Source organism: Serinus canaria, chromosome 1 (assembly GCF_022539315.1).
Source record: "Serinus canaria isolate serCan28SL12 chromosome 1, serCan2020, whole genome shotgun sequence".
In the NCBI taxonomy this organism is placed as follows: Eukaryota; Metazoa; Chordata; class Aves; order Passeriformes; family Fringillidae; genus Serinus; species Serinus canaria.
Genome location: NC_066313.1, coordinates 27698474 through 27714822, shown reverse-complemented (window position 1 = coordinate 27714822; position 16349 = coordinate 27698474). Strand labels below are relative to the sequence as shown.

The window sequence follows — 16349 nt, the reverse complement described above, 5'->3', positions numbered from 1 at the left end:
TGTGTGATACAGCTTCACAGATCACATAGCTGACCTGCCTGGATTAAAATAGGACAGTAAAATTCTGCCTGTGGAGAGGAAACAGTAAAGGTGTCCATGAGCTGAACTTCAGCTCTCAATTCAGGGTCAGGGGAGTCAGCATCTTCATTGTGACTGTGCTGCATGGTCCCAGGCTTGCACTTTAAAGCTGATTTGCATCTCAGAGGTAAGTATTTTTGTTGTGGTCAAAAGTCAAATAAAAATTATATGGTAGGGGAGGAAAGTCTGATGATAACTATGTAGAAAGCTTTGCTTTAGTGCAGAGTTGTCCATAAGGAAGAAAAAGGGCCCATGGCTTGTTTGTTGACTCATTATTATATATAGCAGAAACTTGAAATTCAGGTTTCAGATTTGAGTTGAAAAATAAAGAGAATATCCAGTGTGGTCTTTAGTTTTTGTAGAGCTTCTTAGAAGTTTTAGACGGTGTTTGAAATACATTTCACCTCCAACTAAAGAGAATTGACTGAGTGGGAAAATGAATCAATCAATTATTCCTAGTGTTCCTCGGACATTTGAGTTAAAGTCTGAATGTAAATCACATTTTGTCTCAAACTAAATATTGTTCAAACTTTGAAATTTTCTAAACCTTATTGTTAATCATTAAGAAAAGAGGGATAAGCTGTAAAGAGGGGAAGTAGTCAAAAGGTTGAGATTATCTTCATATGCATTATGAAGAGAGCAAATACTTCGTAGGCAGAATGCCTCTCAGATAGAAAGAAGGCAGCATGCTTTTACAGGACCTAGTGGGACTTTAAACACCCTCATGACTCAGAAGTAAAGAAGTTCTTGTAAGCAACTGAAATTATTTTGTTGGTATTGGCTTTAATGCATAAAAAGGAGACATTAGGCTGAATTTATTTAATACAGCTCTAGTATTTGGACACACTGATTTCACCAGGAATGAGCATGTCTGTGCAAAGCTTTCCAGACATGATTTTTACACCAAAAAAAAGCCTGAGTGGAAACTTGAGGGAAGACTGCTTTGCAAACAAAAAACATTTATATACAGGGGTTTTTTTTAGCTTTATAAAGGAAACACAATTGCACAGAAGTTTTCATTAAGGTCACATTTCTCATTGTTTATGGCTCTGCTAGAGTTTTTAAGGATTTGGTTTTGAGACCATTACTTTTGAGGTACCTACTGGGTGAAGGAATGGATTTTTCCTTTTTCTCAAAGGTACATAAAGAAATACAGTCATCTTATTTCTTTAAAAATCTATACATGTATGTAATTACAGTTTATCACTGAATATTTAAATTAACATTTTGGGTTAACCTTTCTGATTTTAAAAGTTTATGAAGCATAGAATTTAAGAATGCATGATTAGGCTGCAGTCAAGACAGGTGAGAGCAAGTGATAACTTGTTAATGAAATAGCTCTTGCTAGGGCACTGAGATCAATTTTATGTGGAATATTGGTTTTGCTTTGATGGAGTTATAAATGTCTACAGCTGTAAACACAAGCAGAGTTCATTTTGTAGAACTCATTAAATATGTTCCAAAGAAATGATGTGTTCTGTCTGTAAGTGATTGCATTTATTTTACAGCAAGCTCTCAAGCCTGCAGAATAGCTGGACAATCTTTCTAAGTATCTTTCAGAAATTCAAGACATAGAGAGAATAATTCTTCTGCTTTGGTAAAACCTCTTTGCATTAAGAGTATCTCTTTGGCAAAAGGGAATATGGAAGAAAAAAGGTAGTGAGGTCAGACATTCTTATTTCATTTTCCCCCTGTTTTTTTTACTAACTGGTTGTTGTCTTGGGCTGTTGAAAATAATATATTGATTGCTCAAATTGGCTTGCCTTTGAAGTGGAGGAAAATATACCTTCCTCAGAGGGAATCTTCAGAGTGAAAAATACCACTGTCTTTTGGTTTATTATATGCAGTTTAGTATATACAAAGAAAGGTTCAAATTAGTGTCATTTTACTTCAGGGGGGAGAAAAAGTGAAATTAACTTTTTAGTTTGATTGCTTGTGATTCACATGAGTTATTAAAAGCCTGGCAAACATTTTCTTCACAGTTCTTTCCTGGTGCTCTCCTGCATGCCAAAATCTTTGCTACATGCTTGGAAAGCCCAGGGCAGAGGAATATCCTGTTGTAGGCATGCAGAACGTGAGTGAAACCAGGCTGGATGTGCAGCCTGTTTGTAAAGGGGGAACAGACAGGGATTTATCCTTTTGGTCAGTCTCAGCAGCTCCATTTGATTCATTTTCTTCCATAACAGATTCCTGTGTAGTTCCTGTGCTAGGGACATCCCTGTTTCCAGGTTTGTCCTGTGCCCTGTGTAGAATCTGTTCCCAATCTGCTGCTTGGAGGCCAGTAGGACTAGGAGAGACTATTCATGCTGCAACTAACACTGTTCATATTCAAAGCTAATTAAAGCTTCAAAGAAAAGGAATGGCGTTCTTGTAATGCAGGGAGGGTCTCTGGGACTGTCAGTGTATGCCTTGGCAAAACTTTGGAAGTCATAAGCTCACTTCTTAATGTCTATGAGGAAAAGCAAGGAGGATAATGTAGGTAAGCATTAAAAGTCATGCTGTGCTGTATCAAAAGTAGCTGGTTTGATGGCAGTGGCAGTTAGACCCAAGTTCTAGACTTAATAGTGGGTGTTTGAAGAGTGAACTTCTTAAGCTGTGGAAGAGTAGATATTATATTGTATCTCTAGGAAAGTTGTAGATAGTAATTTAACTGGATTTCATATGCAAAGTTGGACCTTTTTTTATTTTAATTTCTTGATGTCTGCATTTTCTGACATCAGTAGTAGTGCAGCGTGCTAATCCCAGCAGTTTCTTTAGAGCTTTAACAAAAGAAAGGGGCCGGGGAAGAGAAAAATACACAATCATTCATAAAGCTTAAAAACTGTGTTACCTTGCAAAAAGCTGTGTACTTCTATATCCTGCACCATTTGGCTGTCATTTCTCTCTTTCACAGATGGTACATAACTCCTGGTTGGAGTGTGAGAATTCCTCCTTGCAGATGACAACTTTGATATTCTGATAGTGTCAGCATTTTGCTCTGACATTGCAAGCAGTTAAATTACATTATACTTCATGGAACTTACTAAACACATATCCCATTGATTCCAAATAGCTTTTCTAAAATTAATTGCATTTGAGAAGTAGCTTTGCAGAAGTAATACAGGATCATTCATTGCAGGATTGACATTAAAACTTTATACAAGAAAAAAAATTCTAACTCGTTTGTCTCATATAGATTGGCTTTATATATATTCTCTTACATATATATATAAAGCATACTCTATAATCTGTTGCTTGTTTTTTCATATTAAGTCATTGGTAATCTTTAAGACATTTTCTTTAAAAAAAAGAATGTCAACCTTTGTGTTGGATGGTTATGAACAAGTAGGATTTTTTTGGCTGTTTTTGTTTGGTTTTTTTACTTGTTTCATTAACTCGTTTTTTAAGAAAGGAGTACTTACTACAGTTGCATATGCCATTAGCTATTGATATATTATTTACTTCACCACAATTGCTCTTTAGTTTTGGAAGACATTCTAGTGTATTTAAGTCTTCCCAGATGTTTCACTGTATTTTGTCTCCAGATGATAGCCCCGTGAATAAATATATTTTGTTTATATAAGTGATAAAAGGTTCCTGATAAAAGGGTCCTCTCCCCATGCTCGAAGGAGCACAGAGGAGCAGTGAAAGGCAGGGGAACCCTAGTAACCTAACAGAGAAATAAGTGCCCTGACCCCTCTTCTCCCAGAGCTATCACAGGAGTGTGATCAGTCCGTGGGGTGGGAATGAGCCCATTAAGTTAAATCAATGGAAGTGCCCTCTGGAATGCCTTTCAGATTGAAGGAGATTATTGCCAACAGGGACATGGTATTTATTATGGGATGTAGGGGAGATAATCTGCAAAATTTATTGTGGGTTGTTGAGGGGAGTAACTGTAGGTGTGGAAAGGGAGGATTAAGTGTGAGAAAGTAGAGAGATAAGGGGCCAGTCACATACACCAGCTGCAGGTCAGTGTGGCTGTCAGGCATCTCATCACCACAGTCCATCCTGTCTTCTTACTAAATTCCATTTTTCACCAGTTTTCCTGGGTGAGGGGGCTTTGTTTTGTGTATGTGTGTGTGTATGCACATTTTTTTAAGTTATGTACCAGCAACTGAATTGAACCACAGGTCAGAGTGGCCCATGAGTCAGTGCTACCAGCAGCTGAAGAACATGGAATGGATGAAAATCAAGTGCTAGGAACTCAAGGTAGACCACAGGTCATAGGATCTGTGCATCTGTGATGCAAGCAGCTGGAGTGAGTGAGCTTGTATTAGTGAGTCTGGGATCTCTATGGCAAGCCAGATTTGTTTGATGGTGGAGTTAGTGGGTTGGGAAGGCAGGGAAAGAGCAGAGTCTGGAGCAGGAATGACACACCAGTTTAAATGTGTGTCTCTATGAGTGAGACAAATGAAGGGGTTTATCTAGTGAGGGAAGAACTATGAGGAGGTCCAGGTCAGGTATTGTGGTCACCATAAATTCCAGGGGTTCTTTGAGAGTACTGTCTATGTGTTGTGTATCTCAGTGCACCTGGACCCAAGATGATCCCAGGGCAACTCCTGGGTAGGCCAAGTGTCAAAGACCACTTCATGGAGAGATCCACAGAATAGCAACCCAGGAGGGCAAGCACCCAGGGCTGGCTGCTGGGTCAGGGTGCACCCTTGAATCCAGTTGGCAGAGGATCCATAGTGTGCCTCTGTGTGTGTGTGCAGGGGTGTATCAGTGAGTGAGCCTGTCTGACTGCTCACACCAGGATGGGGCTTCAGGTGAGCTTCAGGTGCCAGCAGATGGAGAGACCACAGATCCAGGGGTCAGGTCAGGAGGCTAAATCTTTCAGGACAGTTATTGCAGACATATGCATTGTATACAAATGCATATATATTTCCCACTAGCAGACCTCAGTCCTGACCAACCAGAAAGGGGAGCAGGATGAGGCCATTGGTGGTGCTGTTTCTGTTTGCATGACTGGTGAGTGCTTCTGTCTGTGTTGATCTTTGTGGCTGGCCATTCCCAGATGTGCAGTGCCTGCCTGTGTTTGTGTGTGTGCCTGTTGGGAATACCCACCTAACCCTGCTATTGGTTGTGCCTGGGGCCACGGAGCAGCAGCAGCCTGCCTTGTGTGAGGTTACTGGATTTGACAGCTCCAAACACTATTTTTGCACAAGCCCAGCGAATGCTTTCTCTTCCCAGCCTTCTTAGAGAGCATTCACACTCTTCCTGCTTTTTCAAGGAAGGATCATGGAAGGCAGAATAAGCTCAGATATGTTTCAGTTCTTTTCAAATCTGTTAAGCAAGCAAGTTTTGCTGCTTGAGGCATTCAGCTCCATAGCAAAGCAAACTCTCTGAATGTTGCCTTTTACCATGGTGCCCTTTGCCTTCCATCAGTGTACATTTGGAGATGTTCAGAATTCCACAGGACAAGGTTTGGAGCAGCCTGTTGTAATTTAGCCTGGCCTTGAGCAGGGTGTTGGTTAAGACGACCTCTGTACCTCCCTTCCAGCTTGTTTCACTCTCTGATTCTACAGTTTGAGAAGCAGATTCTCATCACATAAGTAAAGGGATTCTTTTACTCTCTTCTCAGGATCAGCTCTTGTCCGTGGCTGTAGTTTGCAAGGCTTTGGTTGTATAATTCCCTCTTGCACCACTGCACTGTTAAGACACCAGGGGCAAATATTCTTCAATCCAGAAAGCTGTTAGGCCATCTCTGAACCTCTCATGAAGGTTGTCTAAGGGTCAGTCATCTGTGGGTGAATTGTCATCCTCTTGCATCAGGGGATCATTTTGTCTGTAACACAAGTGCTTAATAGTCTTGCTTGAAAGTACAGGCAGACCAAAATGTGAAAATTATTAATGTGCCTATTCTGAACAGTTTGATCCGTAATAGCTTCCAGCCTTCACCTAGTTTTTCTGGATGTTGACATTATAGCATAACGAAGCCCAAGAGATTTGTTTGTGATGTAAATATAGAATAGTACTAGCTGAAGTATTTGGGATTTTTATTTCACCCTTTCTGGCTGGCAAGAACTGAGTATACTCAAATGAGAGTTTAGATTTTGCAGAGTGTAATGAACCCATCTAACTTTTCTCTAAAAAGTGATTTATATTTTAGTTTAGGGAAGAGACATATAGGAGAATCTCTCATCAGTTGTTTTATCTTCCTTGAAGTAAAATAATAGTTGTAGTATGAAATTGGAATATCATTCTTCAAAACTGAGATTAAACCAGGAGTGGAAGAAGAATTGTAGAACTGTAACAATTTCATGTGTTTCAAAGCATGTAGGTTGCTCAGATACCTTGTCTATTCCTCATTTTTAATGCAGAGTGGAATATTGCTCCAATGATACCCTGAGATACCTCAATCAGTGTTGCCCCTAGCAGCATCATGGGCTGGACTGAGACCTGATGTTGCAAGACCCTTGATTTTGAGGAATGTTGAAAGGGTATAAGCCATTTTTCTTCCAAGGTGATAAATTCAGCTGAACAGATCATTTCTGTTGGCCCTGAAGAGCAGCAGAATACTGGTCTGGCCCAGCCCAGCGAGGATGTGAAGTGCTACATCAGTCAGCAGTGCTAATGAAGTGTCAGTGTGAAGGCTTATACCTGTACACATGTAGTCATTAATACTGTTAAATTATCAGTACAGCCATGGGTTTGTTTGGCCCATTCCAACTAACCTTATCACAAACAGTGCCTACACACAGGCCAGGGGTTAGGATGGAGTGAGGACCATTCCTGGGAGGTGGTTTGGATGCAGCTGTGCACTTCTGTGGGGTTGGAATTTTTAGCCATGGGAACATGAACATGAGCCTGTTGTCCTCAGAGCTAGAGAGCAGTTTAACAGCTTGTTAGATTTATGAGTGTGCATGCAGCTAGTGTGACTGGGGATGTGATTCCAGGCATACAGCCAGTAGGAAAGGGAGGAAGAACAAAAATAGTGAGGGACTTTTGGCCATAGGTTGTGAAATGAGATTTATGCACACAAAATTCTTGTGTACTTTCCTTATTTTTCTAGTGGTTTCTGAAAAATTCTTGTGTACTTTTCTTATTTTTCTAGTGGTTTCTGACCTAAAGTATTCACTGTGAAAGGGACAGTTCTGTCTGCTTCAGGCTGCCTATTTCTGTTTGCTTGTAAAATACTCATGTGCTTGGTAAATACTACTTTGCTCACTGGTGAGAAGTTGTCTGGACAAAATGCTTGACATGGCAGAGCACAGGCTACTGAGCAAGACTTTTCTATTCCTTTTTTCTCCATTCCTTTCTCAATTTCTGTATGGCTTTCCATGCCCTGATTAACTTTTCTCTATTTCATGTTCTTCTAGAGTTTCCATGGGGTCGAAGCATTGTACTTTGGTAAATGGGAGACTGACTCAGATCTGATTAGAAAAAAAGTCCTTTCTATGTTGAAAAATGCCCTTGTGTATTATTTCAGCATATCAAGGCTATGTCTGGGATCCCAGTGGCAAAGTAATGACATGACACTGTGCAATCCCTGTGCCAGACTGTGCAATTGAGAAGGTAATGGGCATGGGGGAATGCCAAGTTCCTCTGCTGCTAGGACAGCCTAGGGAAGACTGTGCCTCGGGGAGGCATAGGCCTTTTGCAGATGTTCTGCTGCTCAGAGGGGCCGTCTGAGCTGAGCTATCCTTGAGAACTGAGCAGCTCAGCATTTCCTGAGGTCTGTTACATAATTTTAGTGGGGTTGCACTTCAGCTGTAACGAGTAGTTCTTTCCAGTTTTGGCAAGCCAGCCCTGGTATTTTGCACTGCTTTTGAATCAAGGAGCTGCATCCTCAGGGAGGTCTAAAAAGTATAAAATGTCCTGTAGGAATATAGGGAATGTAGTTCAGGGACATCGGTGAAGTCTGTATAAACTTGCTCACTTGATCATGTCTGCTGTAGGATGAGTCTTTCCTTTCCAGTGATTAATGTGGAGTGAATCCCCAGGTGTACTGGTAGGGATAGTGATATAAGCAATTCCTTACTGAAATAAAAACCATTTAGGATCTCTCTCCTGCATAAAACATGGAACAATCATATTACTAAACCTTTGCAAGGTTTAGTAATGGATCGTGAACCTTATTTGTAAGTAAGCTGGCTGTTAGGTTTTGTGTTGGACTTTTTAATCTGGTTTTTGCAGTTGGGTTTTTTTTTTAAGCAGTAAGATAGAAATATAAAAATCAAAATAAGCAAACAAAGCTTCCCAGAATTTAAGAAAACCCAATTGATTTATACAGTATATATCGACACATGTAAATACCTATTCAACTGAGTCATTTTCTTATTCTGTGTCCTAAATATGCAAAGTGAAGAGAGTGTGCTTGCATACCACAGTGCTCTCAGACCCTGACATTCTCTTTTGGAGAATACTATGTTTATAGCTTGTACTGTCAGAATCTCTTTTGTGTTTCTTTGTAGCCAAGCAGAGCATAACTCTCCAAGAGCAGTTAAGGCTGATATCTGATCTGTCTCCACTGGTAGATTCAATAACAATGGAAATGCAGACTAGTTGTGGGAATAAACTAGGCCTGTGAAGTTCTGCATGTACCCTACTCTTGAGCAGTGTAATAATGCACCAGATTATTTAATACTGGGATTCCTACACAGGCCTGCAATGTAATTCCCAGCTCCAGAACAAAATTAATCCATTACAGGATCAGCTGGGTCATAAACTGCCAAAGAAATTTGGTTTCAGAACTGGGAACAAACATGCTTTGGCTTTGTGTCCACACTTACATGTGCAGATGAAATGGGCAGCCGTAGTCCTAGTGAGACTGGCATGCATTCACGGAGCTCATCTTGTGTCCCACCTTTTCCTTTCCAAAAAGAGTGGCCTCACCTGAGCTGCTCGTTGTGATAACTCTGCACCATGCTGCCAGTGTGCTGATACTTTGCCTGGGAAAGTCTGCTGAGAATATCACCAAGCAACTTGAGAATCATGAGTTAGCATGACTATGTGCCCAGTGCCTCTGCCTTTGTCTTGGCCTTTCTTAATTTATTAGTATGGATATAACCTGTCATATTTAGTCTCAAAACATGAATGTTTATTTTTGGTGTATGGAAGTCCTCTACAAGACAGTCTTGAGAGGAACAGATAAATTTTAGTCAGACTTGGAATAGCACAAAATACTTTTTTATTTAATTTTTTTTAATACAAACAGAAATACTTCTGGATACAACGCAAGAGACCTCAGAGATTGGCTGGACTGCACACCCTTCTGATGGGGTAAGCGTTTCCCTTGTCCCTCTTCTTGACTCTGTGCCTGCTGGGAAGACATGCATGCATCTGATGAAGAAAGGGAAACTGTTAATCTTGGTTTATGGATTTTGTACGTATGAAGAATTTGAACAGTGTGTTTTGCAAAGCCAGATTGTTAAGAGAGAAGGGTGCTGAGTGGGATGCTATTGCCATGTCCTAACCCTATTCCTTCACCTCTGCTCCAGAGATACTAAAGAGCTCTCCAGGCACCCCTCCATACATGAATAGAATAGAATAGAATAGAATAGAATAGAATAGAATAGAATAGAATAGAATAGAATAGAATAGAATAGAATAGAATAGAATAGAATAGAATAGAATATTTCAGTTGGAAGGTACCTACAACAATCACCTAGTCCAACTGCCTAACCACTTAAAGGCTAACCAAAAGTTGAAGAATATTATAAAGGGCACTGTCAAATGTCTCTTACACACTGACAGGCTTGGGGTATTGATCACCTCTTTAGGAAGCCTGTTCCAGTGTCTGACCACCCTCTAGGTAAAGAAATGTTTCCTGATGTCAATTCTGAGCTTCCCCTGAGGCAGATTTGAACCATTCCCATGCATCCTATCATGGATAGGAGAAGGGATCAGCACTTCCCTCTCCAATTCCCCTCTTCAGGGAGCTACAGGGCAAGGGGGTCACCCCTCAGCCTCTCTTTTCTCCAAACTGGGCAAACCCAGAGCCCTCAGCCACTCCTCCCAGGACACACCTTCCAGCCCCTTCACCAGCTTTGTTTCCCCCTCTGCACACATTCAGAGACTTTCCCACCCCTCTGGAGTGGTGGTGCCCAGAGCTGCTCCCAGCACTCCAGGTGAGGCCGCAGCAGCGCTGAGCCCAGCGGGTGATCCCCCCTCTGCCCGGCTGTGCTCTGTGCTTGATGCCCCCAGGACACGGCTCCTGCCCTCTGGGCTGCCCGGGCTCGCCCTGCTGGCTCTCACTGAGCTGCTGCTGCTGCCCCAGCACCCCCAGGGCCTCCATGCAGGGCGCTCTGCAGACACTCCTGTCACAGGCTGTGCTTGTGCCTGCAGTTACTCCATCCCAGGTGCAGGATCGGGCACTTGTTCTTGTTAAGGTTTGTGCCATGAATGATTGCCCAATGCTCCCGTGGTGTACAAACATTTCAGTTGCGCTCCTGAACACCCAAGCTCTCAGGAGCAGAATGCATGATCCCAGCTGGCACTGCTGTCCTAAGTCTATGCCATGCCAGCCCTTGGTTTGCCTTCAGCTCTCCTGGTGGTATGCCCTTCATTCATCAATTATAGATTAAATCTCTCAATCAGTTCCTCCGGTTTATGAACAAAGACACATTTCTTCCATCGGGACGGTGGATCCTGTCATGTCCCAACACACCCTATGTCTCAGAGATTCTTCAGTGGTTACAAACCCAAGCATTTTGGCAGAGGCACCAGTCCTGAAGTCAGTATTGATGTCTTGGCATCATTTGTTTTCTTTCAAATGTGCCTTACTGCTGCTGAAAAGATTGAAAGAAACACTACTGGTGTTCCTGATTTTTTTAACATTTCATCCAGGGCCCTGAAAACTCTCTTGATCAACTTCACACTTTTTGTTTGAACATTATTTGTACCCATGTGAAAAAGCAGGTGTGGATAGTAGTCTGAAGGCTGTACTAAGCTCTTCCATCATCTGGTGACATTGCTAAACTGGGGCCCAGGGAGACAGCACTTGCCTGAAAAGATGTTCTGATCAGTGAAAGGGTGCTTCTGTTTCACACAGGAGGGAGTCACTAATGACCATCACTTCTGTTGTTTCTTCTTGGCAAATGGTCTTAATGCAGATCTTATTGTGAGAAGTTGGTTGGTCAGACCTTCATGAAAATGCTTGAGCAGGTTCCTTCTCTTCTGTCTCACTGTGCACATCCTCTGTCATACCCAGGGCCTTGTGCCTGTTCTGTAAAGCTTGTTAAGAGGGTAAGGAAGGTTTTGTTTTACAGCTTTATGCAGGAACCTGCTTCCACCACTCCTTATCCCTCCCTTGTGCCTTCCTGCAGCCACAAACCAGATCTGGACCTGCCCCTGCAGTGGCCATGCTGAGTGGTTTAAATGCATAGGAGATGTCAGAACACGGCTCTCACTGTGGTAAAGCTAGGTAGAAGGGACTTCTGCTTTAATGTGTTCTCCAGAGAACGGTGTCTTTTGCTCTGTCTCGTTTGTTTGTGTCATTTGTTTTGTCTCCGGCGATAAGAGATAGGAGAATAGGAAGGAAGAAAGTGTGACTCTCGCATTTTAAGATTCTCAATGTCGTGTGACCAAGTTTGCATGATTTATGTTTTCTGTCACAACAATTCTTACTTCAGAGCTTTGACTGCTCTTCTTTACAGGGTCATGCTCTGTCTAGAAAGCTCTGGTGCACATACCATCAACAAGTTCAAATCTTGTCATAGACATGTCAAGGAGAGGGGGAAGACAAAGACCTTTCCTGTATTTTTGGTGCAGTTGAATACCGAATCCGTTTTTTTATCACTGTTTCTTTTTTCCCCTCTGTATCCATTGTAGTGGGATGAGGTAAGTGTCCTGGATGACAAGAAGCGCCTGATCCGAACCTTTCAAGTGTGCAACGTGGCTGAACCGGGTCAGAATAACTGGCTGCGCACCCACTTCATCGAGCGGCGCGGGGCTCACCGTGTCCACGTCCGCCTCCGCTTCTCGGTGAGGGACTGCGCCAGCATGCGCACCGTGGCCTCCTCCTGCAAGGAGACTTTCACGCTCTACTACCACCAGTCGGAGGCTGACATTGCCTCTCAGGACATGCCGGAGTGGCGTGAGGGCCCCTGGACCAAAGTGGATACTATTGCAGCTGATGAAAGCTTTTCCCAGGTGGACAGCACTGGGAAGGTGGTCAAGATGAATGTTAAAGTACGTAGCTTTGGGCCACTCACCAAGCATGGCTTCTACCTGGCCTTCCAAGATTCAGGAGCCTGCATGTCCTTGGTGGCGGTCCAAGTCTTTTTCTACAAGTGCCCAGCTGTGGTGAAAGGGTTTGCCTCCTTTCCTGAAACGTTTGCTGGCGGGGAGAGGACCTCACTGGTGGAGTCCCCGGGGACTTGCGTACCCAACGCTGAAGAGACGAGCGCGACGGGGTCCTCGAGTGTTCGGCTGCACTGCAACGGAGAAGGGGAGTGGATGGTGGCCATTGGACGATGCACCTGCAAGGCTGGCTACCAGCCTGTGGATGATGAACGAGCCTGCCAAGGTGAGAGAACTTTTTCTCCTCTTCCCCTTAGGCAAGACCTTTTTTCAGTGGTTCTCTGTGTCAGCAATATTTGGCCCTAGCCAAAATTTCACGGAGCTGGGAGAGTAAATAATTTCTCACAGAGATCGCCTTGTAGCAGCCTCTTTTCACACATTGAGCTCCTCAGACTGGAGTTGGAGTGACCACTTGTCATGGCTTAGGAATGGTGTTCTCCAGTTTGGTATTGCCACTAAAACCACGCTGCCACTTGCTTCCCCTCCAGTTGGAAGCACAAAAGGCAAAGATCATCAAAATTATGATAAGAGCAGTTTACTGGCAACAGCAATGAGATAATAAAATGAACAGTAATAACAACAAAAGGTGTAAGACAGATGATTTTCATGAGAAATTACAGTAAACAAATACTGATCTGATTGGTTCTTTCCAGCACAGAAAGGTTTTCTCCCAACAGAAAGGAATGCCCTTTTCCTTGGAGTGTGAGTGCCTTCCCCCTACCCCTGTCAATGATAAGAGGTGGTGAGAGTAACATCTGGTCCTGGTTACACCCCCACAGCCATGCCCACTCTCAGCTAATGCAAGAAATTGTCCTTGTCCTGGCCAAAACCAGGACACAACTGCTTGCTGCTAAGAATATGGTTGGAAAATCCACTCAGGCCTTAGTTACAGCTGCCACCAGAGACAGCCTCTGAGGGTACTTGTACAGAACTAGCAGGAGCTGTCACTAGCCAGATCTGCCATAATTCCACTGCTTTACCAAGAGGCAGCAGCATTAGAAGGAAGATGCCACATGGAGGAGAGCTGAGCCCAGAGCTAATACACTCTCTGTCCTAGTTATTTTGGGCCCTTTTGCTAGTGTATAGTAATAAAATAAAAAAAAAAAAAGGAAAAGGGCAGCAGCCTGGTCATGGGAGAGGGAAAATGTGGCTCTGTGAGCCTGTCCTGACTAGAAAAAGCAGTTATAATGGTATCATCATTACCAGTAATGTACTGTCTGCCCCAGGGCCAGTGGTATTTCTGTGATATGTTTGTAGGAGGAAGTAAAGTACATTATGTGTCACCCAGAAGTGGTATTGGGCTAAATTCTGGCCAAGGCTGAGCACCCAGTCTAATGTCATGACTGGTTCCTATCTTAAGGTTAGGACAGTCCATTAGAGGAAACTGCTTATGTTGGTTGTACAATTTGTGTATGATGTTCTTCTGGTGCTTCCTTTGTTTTAATACACATCTACTCAAAATCTCTCAGCAGCCTAAAATGTTGGCTGCAGACAAAATGTAAAAGTTGGATGTATTCAAACAAGAGTTCAACTTGGACATGGAACGTACAAACACTCTAGTTAACACCAGAGTGCAAATGCAACGAATAATTAATGTTGTCAATATTTCCTTAAATTCCTGCTTCATTAAGTGATTTGGGTCATGCAAAATAGCTTTATTGAAATACAGGTCATTGTACTGGAGACTTAAAAAGCAATTAAAATTGGTAAGTGCTTTTCATTTGTTTAAACTTTGAGAATAATTAAAATGTGTGTGCCTTTTTATCCTGTTCATTTTGAGAGAAATGTAACTACATTCCTTTAGTGCTGCTTCAGAGACAGTAAGCTCTGACAGAGAGCAGCTCTGTGTGGCAATAAATTTGTTGTCTGCATCAGTAGCATGACTAGTTCACATGTACATAAAATAAATAAATAAACCATCAGTCAATAATTTAGTTTCAGATAGTAGTCTTAAGCAGTCAAAAAAAAAAAAAAAGAAATTTGGCTTTCCAAAAAAAACCAAGGATTTTTTTTTAAATGTCTTCCATTTTCCATAGTATTCAGTGAAAGCTGATACTTCCTTGCAGCCTTATTGTCACAGAAGCTGGAGACAGATGAAAACAGTTAATATTGTAAGGAATAACTGAAATAATGACAGTCTATCAAGCTACAAAAGTCAGTTCCTGTAATTTACTTCCCGAGATTCCATGAGCAGCCTAGAGCAGCCAATGACAACCCAATATGAATCATAGTGTTAAAGGCTATTCTTTCCTCATCATGTTTCTTGTAAACTCCTCTGGCTTGATGATGCCTCTCGATCTCTTCTCCTGCTAACAACGTGTTGCTGTCCTGTCTGAATGAAGCCACATTCAGCTCGTGTCCCCTTGCTTGGTGCTCCTCTGCGTGGAGTCCTCTCCAGCCCATCTCCTCTGTGCTTGTGTTCTCCTTTCCTAAGAGCAGATGTCCACCCTGATACAGAGCAGCCACAGTGTTCTAGATGAAACACAGAACAAAAGCAATAGCTCAAGGGCAGATTTCTGATGATAATGCAGTGAGGTGTTCTTAATAAGTCTGAAGAATCAACCAAGGATAAGAAGGAGAAGCAAGTTTCCTTACACTTTGTTAGAAGAGTGTGTGGGCATTGCCTTCCCCCTCACCATATGCAAGCCTGTGGAGTCCTTCCTGGACCAGCTGTTATCTCTTTATTTAGAACAACAAATCTGCCAAGAGCCATTCTGAGCAGATAGATAGAAAACCCTTCTTTTCCCCCTGCCCCCTCTCATGATTTAGGGTACTTTCTTTCCTTATTTTTATAAGACTGCCTGCTCTGTGTTACTATATGGCAGATTTCTGCAGCTAAATAGGAGAGTGAAACAGCAACCTTTAGCAAGCCCTTTGGGTGATGCGGGGTGCAGTCTGTGTGGGATTCACGTCTCACTTTATCTGATTAGACTTGTCATGCTGAACAGTCAAAAAAAGAGAATGGCAGTTTACAGAGGAAAAAAGAAGGTTGGGACCTTAGTTCCTTTTCTTTCTGGAGATGTCTGCACCCAGGGTGTCTTGCCATGCAAAATCATATAGGATTTAGATTACCAGGTGCTTTTGAAAATAATGTTTAGAATTTATGACTGGGACATTTTAAAAAGTATTTTTTGAATGACAATGTAGACAAAAAAGAGAAGAGGAATGACTGCCTGATAAAGTGCTAAGCTGACTTCCAAATAAAGGACAGAGCTCTGGACAGAGCTGAGCTGATTAGCCATGTGTGTGGCACCTCTGTACAAACATACTTAACCAGAGGCAGAAAACAGTAGCCAGAAAGTGGAGGAAAGTACAAGTTTGGAGTGAAAAGCTTTAAGCTGAGCTTGGGAGAGGGAGGAGGAAAGGTGTTGGCTTAATGTTTGTTTTTGTTTTCTCATTACCCAAATCTATGCTAATCAGCAATAAATTAAATTTCCCCAAGCCAAGTCTGTCTTGCCTGTGATAGTAATTGGTAAACAAGCTCCCTGTATTTATAACTTCTTTACCTCTGCCCACGAGCTTTCTCATCCAATTTTCTCCCTATGTCTTGCTGAGGAGGGAGAGTAAGAGAGTGGGCATTTGGGTGTTTACCAAGGTTAGCCTTCCTCATGGCTGCTTCTCTCTTCTTTCTCTGGATGTTTGTTTCCAAGAGTATTTAGCAAGCAGAAGGTCTGCCTGTCATCTGTAGTTGACTTAAGGATTCCATAAAATTGCCCATGTCCTTTGGTGTATGCAGTCCCTTCTGATTGCAGAAGGAATCACATCTGTATTACTGATAACTACAGGAGCAAGCAACTGTGCACGGAGCTGTTGGAGGTCTCGTTTGGGAAGAATATTGCATGATTATTTTTGTGTTACTAAAAAACGCCCTTTCTCATCATTTTGCATAAACCTTTTGCAGTGTGTGAGGCTAAAAGAATGTTAAGATTTATGTTAAAATAAAAGATTTGATAGTCTGCTAAAAATATGCGCATACTAGTAGCAAAGGGAAGAAAGAGCGCAACAAGCTCTTCTTAAATTTTAATCACTTAAAGGATACTTCATTTAAA

At 42.3% G+C, this 16349-nt stretch overlaps 1 protein-coding gene across 4 annotated transcripts in view; it reads left to right on the top strand.

The window, feature by feature from the left end:
• The window catches only part of EPHB6 (EPH receptor B6), a 66737-nt gene that overhangs the window by 20049 nt on the left and 30339 nt on the right, over positions 1-16349 (top strand). For all 4 annotated transcript variants that reach the window (XM_018908237.3, XM_018908238.3, XM_009102663.4 and 1 more), the window contains exons 3-4: positions 9215-9279; positions 11830-12526. In XM_018908237.3, coding sequence (XP_018763782.2) covers positions 9215-9279; positions 11830-12526 — 762 coding nt within the window. The remainder of the gene's footprint in view (positions 1-9214; positions 9280-11829; positions 12527-16349) is intronic.